Raw genomic sequence first — 16587 nt, 5'->3', positions numbered from 1 at the left:
GGTGGCTGTCAGTTCCTTACCGTTCAATAATAACCTAATAGCCGCTATTTATAACGTTATATCGCTAATAACAGGGGGTAGCAACACTATCGCGGATTTCCGAACGATAAAACATGGCAACATTGCCATGGGATATTATCACAATCTAGTTGCAGTTCTTTGAGAATTGGTGTATTATAGTTTTATTTTGAGATATTTTGCTCCTGCATCGACATTATTGTCACTGAATCAAGTTTCTTTACAATTTTTTTTTCACATGGGCATTTCATGAATTTGTGTCTTTCTTATTATTCACTGAAATTTTATTCACTTTAATTGAAAATTTCCATTTAAAATTAGTTGAAATAAACTTTTTAAAGAACTATGAATTCAATACCAATGTGTACTTTCAAAAACTCCGCTACGCGATTGTAAGGCGCCCGTGGCGTTCAATTTAAGTTCGTCTACTTCATTCATATCTGATTTTATTTTCGAAGGGAAAAGTTGAATGAAATATTCTTTATCTGACTTTTTGAAGACATCTTACTTTTGGAAACCATCATAATCGTTCTTCATATTCACTTTCTCCGTTTATTTTCAAGTACCTGGTATCTTTTCAAACGCTTTTATCTGTCAAATTAAATTGATTTGTGTTTTTTCATTAACATTGTTCCTCTTTTTCAGGATCTTAATTATTTCATGTTTGCTAACGACGAAAACAGGATTTTAAACGTTTACGTTGAGTGCTCTCAATGATTCTTGGCTTTAATATTATGTGTATGTGTCTAGTCATTTCAAAAAGCACGCTACGCTGTTGTATTTATTTTCGTACAGGTTTTGTAAGCAGTATATATGGATGCCAATTTATTGATAGTTGTCAATGGGTACGTTTATTATTGCAACATTGTACGCATGCAGCGATATTTTACATCGACGATATGCATATAAATATGTGATACTTATGCACTGTGCTCAATACTCTCTGTACCATGAAATATCTATGACGATATGACATTACTTCACTGCATTATGAGCAAGTCTATATCGATGGATAGTACTTTTGCGATTTATTAATTTAATCGATTTTATCGCGAGTAACATCGAGGTTGAGATAATGTGACCGTGATGTTTGGCGCTCTTTAATAATTACTTATTTTTTATCACTATAATTTATTTTTTATTGTTGAGCGATGTCTCTTGTGTGTAATCGTTAGCCATCTCGTGTTATTAAAACGTGTGCGTTAATCGTGAAATAATTGTGTGTGAAAATGCATTATTTGTATTTACTAGATGTTGTAACGTTAAAGCAAAGATGAAGTGCAATGTAACAGTGTTTATTGTTGACAATTAACTGACAAAATAATAATTTTCTAAGTAAAAACAGTGGTTATATGTATGGGTATTCTCTTCACAATAGTATTGAAAGAAAATCAATTTATATACGTTTCATTGCATACTGTGAAAAATAATTATACTACTCTACCACAGATCTTTATCATTTTTACAATGCTGTTAATTGAATAAACTTACGCAAATCTCTGCTTGGAAACCGAAAATTGCCTGGAAAGTTATTATATAATAATATCCATAAAACAACTCTTTATTAATAAACAAGCCTTTGCCCGAGGTTTCGCCCGCGTTTATTAAGTGCGTCTGATTGTATGTATGTATGTAACATGTATAAAATATTGTCAATATCTCGGGTTCTAAGGAACGTATCGCGATGAAACCTTTACCAGACTTTAAGTTGGATCATCCACTATACAACTTTGAAAACCGCATTAAATTCCATCTAGTAGTTTTTGTGTGATGCGCGAACAAACATACAGACAGACAAAAAACTAAAAAAAATGTTTTGGCTTCTATTAGTCTCATAAAGTCTCCCATAATTACTTTTCTTTAATATCTCCTATGTACAGACATAGCCCACTTACAGTTATATTATATGTATAGATGATTTTATAATAGTCTTGAATCAATAGTAGAACATAAATTAAAATTAGTGACGGATGCAGCAGACAGCGTACATTACATCTATATTGTGTTAATGTCTGTTATCATTGCAACCATTTTCAAAAGACGCTTGATTTCCTACGTATATTATGTACCCGGGTATCAAGTTACACTGGTGTTTACGATCCTAATGGTCGACACCCACCAACGATTCGATTCAATTACTGATACTGTGTAAGTGACCGTGCATTTCTTCATCATGAGCAGTTGAATAAAATCGATTACTCTACGCCCGAATTGAAGTAGTTTTGTCCACATTTAGAGTATAATAGGTATTAATAAATCGTGTAAGATAGATTTTTTTAAAATCTTTGAAGTCTTCTAATTTGATTTTTGTACCTGCGCTGCGCACTAATTATTCCATAATCGTTTTAATTTTGCTGCCTAATAATTATTCCAAGTTATATCCCAGCAGACCTTGTGATATGTATTTTTTTCAAATACGAATATTATAACTTTCAGTACTATGATATAAAATGTATATATCATAGTACTGAAAGTACTATACAGTTTATTTTCAAGTAATCCTCAAAATCGAAATGCTCATCTCATGAATTTGGGGTCAAAAGTAGATGTTGAAACTTCTGCGACATACTATCGCAACATAAAGTCCTGTAAAAGGAATGTATTCAGCTTTCAGTCGAGTGAGATGCGTTTGCTAACAGCGCCATTCTGTTTATACGAACTAAGTACTAAAAGCCCCTTTTAGAGGTATAATGCTAATGGATGTAGTGGGTAATGTTATGGATTTGCTGGTTCAATGCCTGTCAAAACTTTTGTTAAGTATATAGTCGAAAGTAGTTTTATATTAGTAATAATAGAAATCAGATTCGCCCCTTATTATTATGATTGATGATTTATTAAAAAAAAACATGCGGTGTGCATCCTTATTTAAGAAATACCCGCGTCACGTAATTTTTTTGTTAAATTTGGTAAATAAACTGACTGCATACCATTTCGGTACTACTACTATTGTGAAATAAAAAATGAATTACAAAAATTTCTGTACAAGAATGTGTAGTATTTTTTCATATTACCTGTGATGGTATATTAAATTCCTTGGTGAGTTCAGGCGTGCTGGATAGTCCTTTGTGAAAGTCGCCTGCACGGCTCTAGACGGACGATGTCCTGTATCGCAGTATATATAAGTATGTACTAGGTCATAGAAAATGTGAAGGAACAGAACGTAACCTTATTGTTTATCATTGGAAAAATCTGACCCTAAACAGAATTGAATCCTGACCTGTTTTTCGCACCTGGGTGAGGCACAGGGTATCTTCGAAATAATAAACCAGATTTTTGCTTTGTAAAATAAATAAGTTCATATCAAAATACATTTTTAAAATCTAATACTTCATAGGTACCTAAGTAAGAATATTCAATTATTCCAGTTTTCACAAGAGAGAATTTTGTGTAGGGTCAGGTTCTGTCTCGAAACTCGAGGGTGGTGTCAATCAAATTATTTCTAATGACGTCGACCCTTGTCTGGTCAATCCCAGACTAAACCTAATAATACATTTCTTAAAGCAATTTATAGAATAATTCTGACGTTCTTGGAAATGTATTCTTAAAACTCCTGTGAGTAGATTACTACTTCATGGCGACCTACATTGGCATTTTAATGGGTAAAAAAATAAAATGCACATAATATAATACCGATAATTAAATATCGATATGAAAAGGGAAAAGGAATTTTCCTATTTTTTGTTCCGGTTAAAGCAAATTAGTAACTATCTTACTCCAAAATTGTGACGTCACAGGGTATCACTATCATACAACCTCCATATATTTATTTTGTTTTTGACATAAGACGAATTTATTTGATTTTAATAGTTGAGAAATAACCCACTGGTTTAAACCGTACGAATATTAGAAAGATAGGACTTTGTTTTAAAACTTAATGCGATTTGATTGTAACATTCTGTTATTATTTATCTGTGGCAAGTCTGAAAGCGGTGGCCACACGAATTTCTGTTCAATTTTCGCAGCGTCTGATCGATGGCGTACATGGCCACAGTCGACCGGAAATTGATCGCTCACCTGCATCTGCGTTGCTCGCAAAACCGTTTATTTGCTTAGTCTGTGGTTGTGGTCTAATGTTTGTCAGTCTGTTGTTATTTACCGGTTCTAATGCTCAATTTTTTATGCTATCTTTATCTACTTTTTGCATGTTTCCGGTAGAGTAAGAATAAGTCAATAAAAATACTAGATTCTTCAGTTCATGAGTGTGAGAAAAATGCTAAATTGTAGTAGTTTTGTCAGATTAGAGCCTTTAAAACCGCTACTGTTTTCTATAATACAGTCGAAATGAAAGCATGACTAAAGAACTGATGTTTTGTGGGTGTATTTGACGGATTTTCACTATCTCTGATGTTACCCATAATAATATACCAAGGTATATGCATTTCTTAGCGTGTCGGCAGAGAAATTGTACTTCAAGTCATTTCAAATATTTTAGCTTTTCACAATTTCTTTCCTCACAACAATCCGCCTCTGTGAATAAAACTGCAATCATCTTGTAATTGGTCTAATAAATACTTAGAATAAATGTAATTTCAAATACTTGAACTTTTTCTGATTAATATATTTCTTTAATTAAATTAATTGCGCGTCGATCAAAACAAACATTTTAGCTGTGTTATTTAGAATATGTAAGCAAAGAAAGTGATTTCTAAAATAACTTTTAAATATATTTCTATTTAATTTAATCTAAGAAAACCACAAAAGGTAATTCTACTTAGTCACCCGTACATAAACCTAATTAAATTCAGCACTCTATATAACCATATTTAGATTTTTATATGGTCACAGAAATCGAAGTTGAAATTCAGTGTATAACATCATCAAACGAAAAGTTCTTGGTAATCATTATTTAATTAAATGTACTCTTTAATTATTTGACTTAAATGTGACTTCACTTATTCTCGTTGTCATACACGCCCAGGCTTACAGGCTTAGACTAGGAGCTAGCTAAACACAGGATATGACTAAGGAAACTTCTGCTGGCCACACTTATCGGCAGATGTGCTGGGAACTTGCTCTGTAAATCATACATAAATGTTGTGAGCGAAACATACCGTAGTATTCAGTTTAAATAATACGAATATGTGGTGATCTTCTTTATCAATTTCTAGTGGGATAACACTTTGCCACTATTGCATTATTAAAGTTGAAATAAAATATTCTAGATTTTATTTCGATTTCTAGATATTATCACGTTGCGAAACTTATTAACAGATTTAATAAACAAAAGTGTTAAGTTTGAGTCAAGAATATAGAATAGAGCAAACAAAAAGATTTCATAATCTATCAAAAGATATGACAGGTCAAATTCATATTATTTATCTTAGTAATCAAAAAAAGCATATCCACGGATATTCCGCTGCTAAATCAGATTCATTCAACATGAATGTGCAACAGGGGCGTCCTATTTCAAAATTCTAAACAACATAAATGCAACAATGGTGCGTTTCAAATATTCAGGCGACACCGGCCATTGTGCTGAACTTTCAGTTTTCAATACACTTTTGTACTTGATTGTACACGATCCGCATCGTGGATTTAATGATAATATATGTTGATGATTAGATCGTGTAGGTTTGTAATCTGTTTTGTTGAAAGTAAGTAAATAAAATACCTACCTACTCATGTGCAATTAATAGTGTTTTATTGTACACTAGCTTTTGCCCGCGGCTTGGCCCGCGGCTTGGCCCGCGGCTTGGCCTGCGTAAATTTCCCACGGGACCAATTATTCTTCCGGGATGAAAGGTACCCTATATACTTTTCCATACCAAACTACATGTATGCAAAATTTCAAGACGATTGGTTGAGTAGATATGCGTGAAGAGGTAAGAAACGAACATAATTTCGCATTTATAATATTAGTTACGATTTACTTTTGATCTCTGAACACTAACAAGTCTATTATGTTTATTTAACAACTCAAAAAGTTAAATATATATGACATTCTCTGCCAGTAAAACTTTAGTACCGAAGTATAGTAATCAATTAATATGATAGACTCTAATGAATTGATTATCATGCGGTTTTAACCAATTTAGTATAATTATGGACGTTGATTATTAGTTGTTTTTTAAATTTTTTGACCAGAAAGTTTTCTGTGAATCACAATTTTTTTTTATGAGTTATTTTTATAAACTGAATCATTCAATTAGCTTTTAACGGTGTAAGTCACACTATTAAACCCTATCGCTTAACTACATTAACGTTTTATCGTCGCGTTAACGCGTTTAATCGCGTTAATCACACAAGAATCGAATGACGGGGAAGCAGTAAAAACTTCAATTAGCCGCACTTTAGTAAACATGGAAGCCTGTAAAATTACTAAGTGTTTTGCATATAAAACCTTTTTATATGAGTACTAGCCGCCGTTCCCGGCTTCGCTCAGGTAAAAATATAATAAATTATATACCAAAACCTTCCTTAGTTGTCTATCACTATCCGTGCAGTCGTTACTGAGTTTATCGCGAACAGACAGACGCGGCAGGCGGCCTTTGTTTTATAATATATAAGGATTTTCTGCACCTAGTCGCTAACAAGTAAATTTCCCCTATTTCTATTTGTGTACTAATAATTTCTTAGTGTCTATTCTATATTCATCAAATAAACTTTTGTCCGATCCCTATCCTACCTACCCTGAAAACTACCGAAAATAGTAAAATGATAACCTATCTATATACCTTTAAAATATCAAGTAGCTAGTACTCTAGTAATAACGTGAGGTATAATTGCGATATGAAAATTATTCATAATTGGATCTGTTTGCAATGTAAACAAGTAAAAGCTCGTCTTTTTAAAGAGTAGGGTTTGTTGTCTGAGAGTTGCAGGTTGCAGACGTGTACTATAGAAACTCACTAGAAACTCGCAAGAAACGTGTATTAACTATATTGCGAGTTTCTAGTAAAGGTATAACAGGTAAAATAAATAATAGTTAGTTTTCGTCCTAGAAGACTATTTTAGAAATACTGCTTAACGATAAAAAATCCGTCTATCTATTTGTGTGATCCGCAATTAATATTCAAGCTAGCAAGTATCCTTAAGGAAGGCTTGTATTTATTTATTTATGTATTTATTTAAATATCATCCCAGCAGTTCATGATGTTGATGATTCAAGTGAAATTTTAAATCGAGTTCCAATAGTACGGGCATTTCGTAGCCTCATAGCCGAAGCTCCCGCCCGCCCTACAGTCGCGCCACGCTACCCGTTCAGCGAACTCGCGTCGAAGCCTGAAGTGAAAGCTCGCTGTAAGCTCGTGTCCTTTGTTTGCTCTCGCCGGTAGGTACCGTGAATGTAGTTTTTTTACTAGCTCATTACTTGAGATATTTTTTGCCGACACGACACATACAAGAGTAAGTAATCTTGACGTGTCTATGTGTCTGTTTATGCGATCGTAGCTCCGAAAATGAAAAATGTTTTGTGTTCTGGCTATGATTTAATGTCGTTTTTTATTTATTTATAGAAAATCGATTTAGTAGTTATTGAGCTTTAGTTATGGTTCAAATAAAAATACAAATCTTCCCTCTTAGTATAGATACCTATGTTGTAGAAAAATTGCGTGCTCTGAAAATAAGTTTTTTTATTATTTAGTCATATACGTTCTCGTTAAACTGCAAATTAAATTAAACTAATGCGTTAAATGTATATATAATTTACAAGTCTTTGCTTGTAAATTATATAGGTATATTAGTGTATTGAAGCGTATCCATAGATAAACCTTTGTTTATCTATGAAACGCTTCCCGTTTAAGACAATTAGTATAGATAACCTATTTATTTCTGTTTCTATTAAAGTATATTCCACCTAGTTTTTGTAATGTCAACATTATCGGCCTTAGGCCTCCTCTATTTGACTCCAAAGTTTGCGGTTTCAGTCTTTAGTCGCATATTTTGTTATGTATATATCGATTAAAATAGCAACTAATTTAATTAATCTAAAGCGAAATCTGTTTACACGGTTGCTTAGCAGTCGAAGACCTACAATACACTGCAATATTTATTACTTAAACTATTGTAGAAACGGTAGTGCAGTAGTTTGTAACTCATTTTCGGGGCAAGACTTTTCATTCTATTGAAATAGACATATATTTTCAAAACAAATACTTTTGTAATATATGAACTATAATTAATTTAAACTAAAATTAATTTTAAAAAGTATCATTAATATCATCATCCAATTTAAGAGCGAGACTCGTGTCGGTTCCTTCCATTGTTCTCTCTCCATCGCTAACTGCTTAACATCGATCTAGAAATATTTCTGCTTAATTTCACTCCTTAAAACTCCAGACTATACAAATAAATCAAAATAATATTCAAATACTATCCATGCTTTGTTCAAACACATTACTTATTTGCTAACAAACAAAACTAATTACGACTCATACACAGTATATTCTATTACAAATGAACATGTGTAGGTACTACAGGATAATTCCACACAACATAAAAGAGGATACATACGTTCCCAGTGCTCAGTTATCAATACGACGTGGTCGAATTGACTGTCAGTGTCACACCGTGTCACCTTATCTTTGCTAGAACGGAACATTGTGAAAGAAAATTATTTTTGTAATGGCTTTTTGAACATGTGAGGTGGTTTTTAGTGTAGTTTTAGAAGTCATTTTTAAGTCTTTCTATGTGTGATAAGTGAAATATTAAGCGGGCAACATGATATCCGTTAGGTCGCCCGAAGACAGGTTGTTCAACTTCAAGTCTATCAAGGAGAAATTTGAGAAGCACAGGTAATTTTTAGTAGTAACTAAGTTTTGTGCAAACGTTTATAATTGGACATTGGACAATAATAATAACATTAAAACAAGCAATTCTTCTTTTGTGTAAACTTACCATTTTCCAGAAACTTGTAGTTCACGGTAAGCGGGACAATATTTAGATTCAATTTATTTTCCCCAAATTATTCGCTCCTTAGAAGATGAATCAACAGATTTATGAATTAAATATACATGGTTGCTCCAGGCCTACAGTCTACGCGAAATTAAACTATATAGTCATTTGTGTATTGCAGTTTCTTTTAAATTTAACGCTACTATGAGCGACTATCCCACAATACACATTTAACAATTTTTTTTGAGTTGACTCCCGCTTATCTTGCTTTCCAGTTCATCATCCGCCTACCCTTATCCCACTTTATATGAGGTCAGTACAGTATGTCAGCCTCCTCCACTTTTTTATGTTAACCATTTTAATTTCATCTTAGCCATATCCTACTGAAATCCATCTCTTCTTTCAATGATTATGATAATCATGATCTGATGATACACCCAGAATCGACTCCCAAAGAGGGAACTCTTCAGCGGTTTACTTGACATGTTTTTTTAACGTGTTGTATATAACAATCACTACAGTCTATCTGACGACAATAAAAGTTTTGTATCTAAAATTTATTTAAAAAATCTATTTGGTTTAAGAAAAAAATTCTTCCTTGCTGGTAGGTACAGAAAACATTATATTTGACGACACAGCTTTTTTGTTTATTGTTAGTACAAGATAAGGGCTGCTAAGATTTAATGTGAACACTCTTCTTATCAACTAAGTATAATTATCATTAGTAGCTCCGTGTTGTCTTTGTCCTTTCACTAATGTCACTTTATTTTATTTTTTACTAAGAGTAAGTAGTAATTATAATATTTCTTATGTTACAATTACAAGTTAGAGGTATTCTGTTTAGTGCACCAATTGAAATGGCACATTAACGGTTCCATTTAGCGTACCGGTCAATACTTTTCAAGTTCGATTCGTGGAATAAATCATAATGTATTCCTCCAAGAATAATTTATGCTGGGTAGTTATTGTTATGACGCTATTTGTTATTAATTACAATTAAAATAAACTAAAAACTCTTATAAAGAATCAATTTCTTCAAAATGAATATCAATTGGTCCGATATCTTTTAACCACATTTTAAAACCACCTGAAAGTTATAACGCAAAAAAATTAAAGGACAAGAATAATCAATCATGCTATGCCATGCCAAAAATCTCACTTCAAAATGATTGGTCTTGTGTTGATAGCCTTCATGGAATTCATATCTCCCTACCACATAACCAGAGATCTGATAAGTATGTCATAAATATCCCTAACGTTGCGTTAGTATTACGGAAATATTAACTTTAACGCATACATATTAGGTACGTAAAATAGGTGTATTAAACATTATAAACCGATGCTTTCAAAACTTTTTTAGAAGTTCTATAATTTATTTAGAAATTTGTCTAGGACGGCTCAGATAAATGATTAGTATATACAAATGTATTTTTTATAAAAAAACAGGTTACAAATACTTAAAACGAAACGAACGTCGTCTCTTAAGACTATGAATTAAAACTAAATCTTAGAGATATTAATTGCGCATTAACCATTTCTTTTTTCTCGCGCTTTCCTCAAATCAGGGCACCTAAAATGTATTGTATGTGTATGTATTGTATTGTTTATGTGTGTTAATTATTTGTTATCTTTTTTCCAGGTTGGGCGGCGGTGTCCAACGAAGCGCTACGCATGCAGAGATGCCGCATCGAGGGGGCACCATTGCCGAAAGGTGAATAACTGTAATATTTATTGAGTTCAAAGAAAAAAAACTTAACTTATATGACTCAGAATATTAACATTGGCTCGACAATAGACAAGAATGCCGCCCTGTGGCAGCACGCAGTATTGAAAATCTAACACTAAATTACTAACAGATTTGTCCTAACCTAACCGGCTTTATATAAGTTTAATAAGTATACCTTTGCTCAACATTGGGACATCATATGCTAATAATAATAATAGGTATAAACGTAAATATTAATTAACAGAAACAGTAATAAACAACAACTTTTAGTAAAACCAATGGCTGAAACCGATGGCATAGTCTAGCAAGTTGTCTTTCGTCTTTTCGTATTCCCAGTTGCATTCGAGGGTGAACATCCTATTGTTAACTATATCTACCATAGACGGATTTCGATGAAATTTCGTACATAGATAGAATGTATTTTAACGTGGAATGGAAGCATATTTAGTTTATATTTTACTTATGCAAATACTTATCCTTACTTGCTTATTTATATTATAAAATGAAGTCCCCCTATCGCGTTTGTTTGCGAAGCTATGGCCTCCATTGCAGCAGTACTTAATGCTAACGATATAAATAATTATCTAGACAATATAAATACGCTGTGTTACTTAGTTTTACAGTTTATCTACATTACAGTTCAGGAAACAGGAATTAAAATAGACAGTATCCAATTTAATGTGTTAGAACTCAGTCCAATAATAATCCCTTTGTCTCCATTCTATTTATATCTCTAATGTTAATCATTCCCAACTGAATAAGCTGTTTACCTGTTTCGCAACACACACATACACATATATATAAATACTACCTAATGTCCCATACCTGATAAAACCCTAATAAATTATATACCTAAGCCTTCCTCAGGAATCACACTATCTATTGGTAAAAACCGTACAATAATCCGTCTGGTAGTTTTTGAGTTTATCGCGGTATGTCTTTTTTTTTGTATTTATTTTTTATTTTCCTTTATCAGTTCAACAATTAATTCTAATGGGTTCGGATAAGACGTTCAAAAGGTTAACTTTAATATAATACATAGTAATAACTATTGTTATTTATTTGTTGTTTACCAAAGTGTCAGAGTGTGTGTGTGCAAGTATACATCACTTCATAGTATAAAACAAAGTCGCTTCCCGCTGTCTGTCCCTATGAATGCATAGATCTTTGAAACTGACGGACACGGACGGAATTTTAAACGCTACGGATTTTGATGCGGATTTTTTTAAATAGAGTTAGGAAGGTGCATAATTTATATTGTTTTTACCCGAGCGAAGCCAGGACGGGCCGTTATTATTACATATACAATTAAGTAATTTATAATATCTTATCGGTTTACAGAAGAATCGTACCGATTTGATGTAGTTTTTGACGGGTTGGAATAGTCGAAATGAGTGAATTTCAATATCAACACGATGTATCTATGCATGACCCAATGCGTATGATCTTTCATCTTCTTGGTCATACTTCCGTTAGTGGTTATATTGATCTCCATTGTGATTCAATTTGATGTCGTCTATATAAATGTTTGTATGTCGTGGTTCATATGATTTTAGCTGTCATATACTTAATTTTTTCTCTATCGTCTATAAGTTGATGTTTAATGTCTGCTACACAATATCAGGGAAATCAAACATGCACTGCTTAGTTTGTATGTGAGCTTTATATCAATGCCAGGTATAATAAGCAATGTGCGTTGATTCGCTGCTATGATTCCACAAATTCTTCACAGATGTGTATATCTGGTATAATTTATTTAAAAATAGCAATGTAGATTCCATTTAATTTAGCATCTCGTCGGAAATCCTTCTTTCTCACCTGAGCGTTATCCCGGTTTTTTCCTTATATGTAGAGGTCGAGCTCAGGGCCCACTTTCCTACTTTTTCTTCTCCTTGTTAAACAAACTACACATTTTCAATGAGTTGCAATGGTCCAAAATAATTAACGACGTGGACATTTTATTTGCAGGTTGGCAGCCCTCCAGGCAGCCGGCGCGAACGACTGGCGAGCGAGGGTGTGCCGCCTCAGCCCCGACAGAGAGGACTCCAAGGCGATAGAGAGGGCCAAGAACAAGATCAACGTAAGTACTGATCCAACCTATTCACTTTTTGAGGACTTTTTGTTCGCCGAGCAAGGGAAACCCATTATAGGCATCTAGGCTATAATGGGTTGCTCAATATCTCAGGAAGAAACCAAGAAAACCTTTAGATGAGAGATAACGAGAGATAACTAGTATCGACAAGCTCAATGCTATTATCAATCCTCAAAAAATTAAAAGTAAATATTCCTTATACATTGCCTATGCTTATAATATACAAACTACGTTTAGACGAAAGGCATGGGAAATGGGCTTATCGCGTTGCGGAAAATTATGTTTTCTTGACACGCCATCTCGATTGGCGTACCAATTAGATATCTAATCTAAACTACCTATAATAATATATATAGTAAATTTTTATTTTCCATAATTTACTTAACACTCCATCCTATATTATTTTCAAATTTTACATTGTTTCACTTTTGTTTGTTAGAAGTTAACCGCAAATAATTTGTGCGTTGAGTTAAAATGATTACGCTATACTTAATGCATCATTATCTTACTAAAAATTAACTTGTATTGTTAATATAGAAAAGGGCCCGAGTAAGTATTCTTTAACGGTCTAGTTGCTTATATTAATATATTTCCTTATTTAAAGTTAAAAGTTTAAAATAGTCCTTTATATTTCCAATGCCCAATGCGGTTATATGTAAGTATGGTGGTTTTACAACTACCATACTTATCTACATATTTATTTCCATAGTACTTTTAACAATAGCAAGCACTCACGACACCATTACATAGGGTTGTATATGAACAGATGGCAACCTCTATACTACTGAAGCACCCTTATAGTTGGCACCCTTGCTTGGCGTGCAAAGATCGCAAGGTTAGAACTATGGAGAGATGAGAGCTCTTAGACTTCCATCTAGATTATTTTAACTCGTTGCTGACTTTATGCGATATACCTAAATACATTTTATTTTGGTTGGAGACACTAATACGTTAATTTGTTTATTAGCGACGTCATGGGCCGGGTCGAGAGGTACCCTCTGTTGTGGTTGAGCTAAAATATATAAATTTATATTTTAAAAATGGTAAGCCCTTCTGGCATTATAGTGACCAACACTATTTATATGAGTTTCTTTCGGTATTTCTTCTCCAGTGGTCGTTTCGGAATGCTAAAATTTAAAGCTACAAAGCTTTGGTAAATAATATTTAATATGACATAGAATTTGACGTGACATAGTACCTGTAAAGGCCTAATTTCTGAATAAATGATTTGATTTTGATTTAATCTATAGTCAATGTGGGGAAGTTGTTACGGAATGCTAGAAATCTAGTCTCTAAATTCCAGTAAAATGCTGTCAAATTAATGTAAATCTACAATAGTTCCGATATGCCGACCCCATTTATTGGGATAAAAACAAATATTTTAAAATGTCACTTTTGTTTCAGGCTTCGAGTTAATTGCTTTTGACAAGCCTTAGTGATGTTAAAGGGTATTGATAAAATTTCGCGTGATTCGAAACAACCACAATCGATATTATTTCGTTTCCAAGGCCGTGTCAGTTCGCGATATTCTAGCCAGGGCCAATAAGGCCAAACCAACAACTAAATATTTGGATTGATATCGTGGCATTTGAATTTGTACTCTTTCAATGAGTCAATCTTGTATATTTATATTTGTAGACTAACTGCTGTCCGTAACTCCGCCAGCTATATCTATCTATTCAAAATTTCATCGAAATCGGCCCAGCTGTTTAGCCGTGAAAGCGTGACAGATTTTGTCATCTATACATAAAATAAAACTGTAAGTGGGCTATGTCTGTACATAGAAGATATTAAAGAAAAATGTTCAATTAACTTTGTGGGACTAATCTCTATTAGCCAAAACTATTTGTTTTACAATCTTTGTCTGTCTGTATGTTTGTTCGCGTTTGTGAATGATGAATGTTTACATCACGCGATAACTACTGGATGGAATTGGATATGGTTTTCACAATTGTATAGCGGATGGTCTAACTTAAAATCTGGCGTAAGTTTCATCGTGATAGGTACGTTGCTTAGAACTCGAGATGTTTACAATAATAAATTATGAGCGGACACACGAAATAAACGCAGGCGAAGCCGCGGGCAAAACCAAGTTTATAATTTGTATAGATGTATTTATGTTTTATTAAATAAGTTAAATTGCGTGCTTGAAGTGACATTTCCGCGTTTCGCCTCAATTAAAATAGTGTTGCCCAGAGGAGTGGCTTCAACCTCGCAAAAATACGAGCTTTGCCCTTTGCAGTAATATGGGTAACTATAACGCAACTTCTAAATTTACTTTTCATCCCCGTTTTTTGGGCTGTATTTTCGCGTCATAATTTCCGATTTTTCTGAAGTACTAGCGTCTCAAAAGTCTGACAGGACAGATATAGCCCCCTTACAGTTTTATTATAATGTATACTTAGATAATAATTTTCAAAAATAAATCTGCAGAGCAAGCAACCTTTCAGGAAATCTATAATTACATAGTCACGCCTTTAAAATTCCTGTGTTATTCCAGTCGCGTGCCGCTTTCGGTCGAAATTATTTTCAGCGGGAAATAAATTTGCACATTAAAATAATTCATCTGTACACCTTTTTCGACTTTATGATTAATGTTTTAAGGTTGCATGTCCTTTGCGATTTCTTATTGAGTTTTTCAAGATCGAGTCATGAAAAGTGTAAATTAGATTTGGGGTCTTAACTTGTTATACTTTTCGTATGGCGGGCACGAAACCGATATTTAAAACGCTATAAATCTAACCATCCTTTAAAATAAATAAAGTAATAATAATAATAATCTATACTATTATTATAAAGAGGTAAGCGTTTGTGAGTTTGTATGTTTGAGGCGGGTAATCTCCGAAACTACCGAACCGATTTCAAAAATGAAGGAAAACATCGTGAGGAAACCTGGTTGATTATTAGCGTGTGTGAATTGGAAAATGCAATTGCAAACCACTCTATTAATAGTGCCAAGAAAGTTGTTTCGTTCCACACAATGACCACGACCCTCAGCCATGAGAAAATACAACTATAAAGAAAGACCCGGTAACCATCACCATCCCGGGTCGCGATGACTCATCAAGGGCATTCCCAAAGTTCGATCTATTTTTACCCAAATGACACCCTATTTTTAGTCCAAATGCCTCGACCTTTCGGCGTTTTGTTTTAGCTGTTATAGTTTGAAAGGTAATCGGAACATCAAATAACCTTTACCTGGATGTCTAGGTGTAAAACAGGTATACATTTATGATGAACAAAGAAATGTTAATGATTTTGTAAAGGTGATATGCATATAATAAGATCGGATTTATTTTCAGCCCAGTTATATGATATTTTGTCCATGGTAATTCATTTATGGATCTCTCTCTCATCTTAGTGTTTTATCGATTTCTTCCACCGCCATATAGCGTCGAAATCCAGGGTTTCGCTTTCTTTTCTCCTCCACTTCGCACGGTATTCGGCATCCTTATAGTTCAAGTGACGACGTCTCGGCTTGCCTCTTCTGCCAAGAACAGGCCTGCAGCGTCATAGCTAAGCTACACATTGTTTCTTATATAGTTTGCTGGTTTAGGCAAAACATGGCCGTATCCACCGAAGTCGATTACTCCTAAAGTTTCACTCTATATGAGGGCTGCCGCGAATGCGAATGTTATTTCATTTATTGATTGTTTAAAGTGAATCTTTAGTGCGTACTTTTACCTGTGTGTACGAAATCAAAATTAAGTAGGTACAAATGTGCAAAAATATTCGACGTGATTTGGTGCAAAAATTAGATTTGCTTTTCCCCCGTGGCGCTTATTACATTTCGTTACAGCGCCATCTAGGGCGGCTTCGGGAAATTAAATGATTTCAGGGCTCCGCGTGGTGATTTACCTAATTTATAGGGAAATATCTACATTTGCGATTTGGAACTTGTTTGTGACTCTTGCTACAT

At 33.6% G+C, this 16587-nt stretch overlaps 1 protein-coding gene across 8 annotated transcripts in view; it reads left to right on the top strand.

The window, feature by feature from the left end:
• The window catches only part of LOC128673207 (supervillin-like), a 166528-nt gene that overhangs the window by 128718 nt on the left and 21223 nt on the right, over positions 1-16587 (top strand). For all 8 annotated transcript variants that reach the window (XM_053750884.1, XM_053750887.1, XM_053750883.1 and 5 more), the window contains 2 exons: positions 10490-10561; positions 12545-12656. In XM_053750884.1, the coding sequence (XP_053606859.1) occupies positions 10490-10561; positions 12545-12656 (184 nt within the window). The remainder of the gene's footprint in view (positions 1-10489; positions 10562-12544; positions 12657-16587) is intronic.

This window comes from Plodia interpunctella, chromosome 10 (assembly GCF_027563975.2).
Source record: "Plodia interpunctella isolate USDA-ARS_2022_Savannah chromosome 10, ilPloInte3.2, whole genome shotgun sequence".
NCBI classification, from domain to species: Eukaryota; Metazoa; Arthropoda; class Insecta; order Lepidoptera; family Pyralidae; genus Plodia; species Plodia interpunctella.
This window is presented reverse-complemented; position numbering and strand designations above follow the sequence as displayed.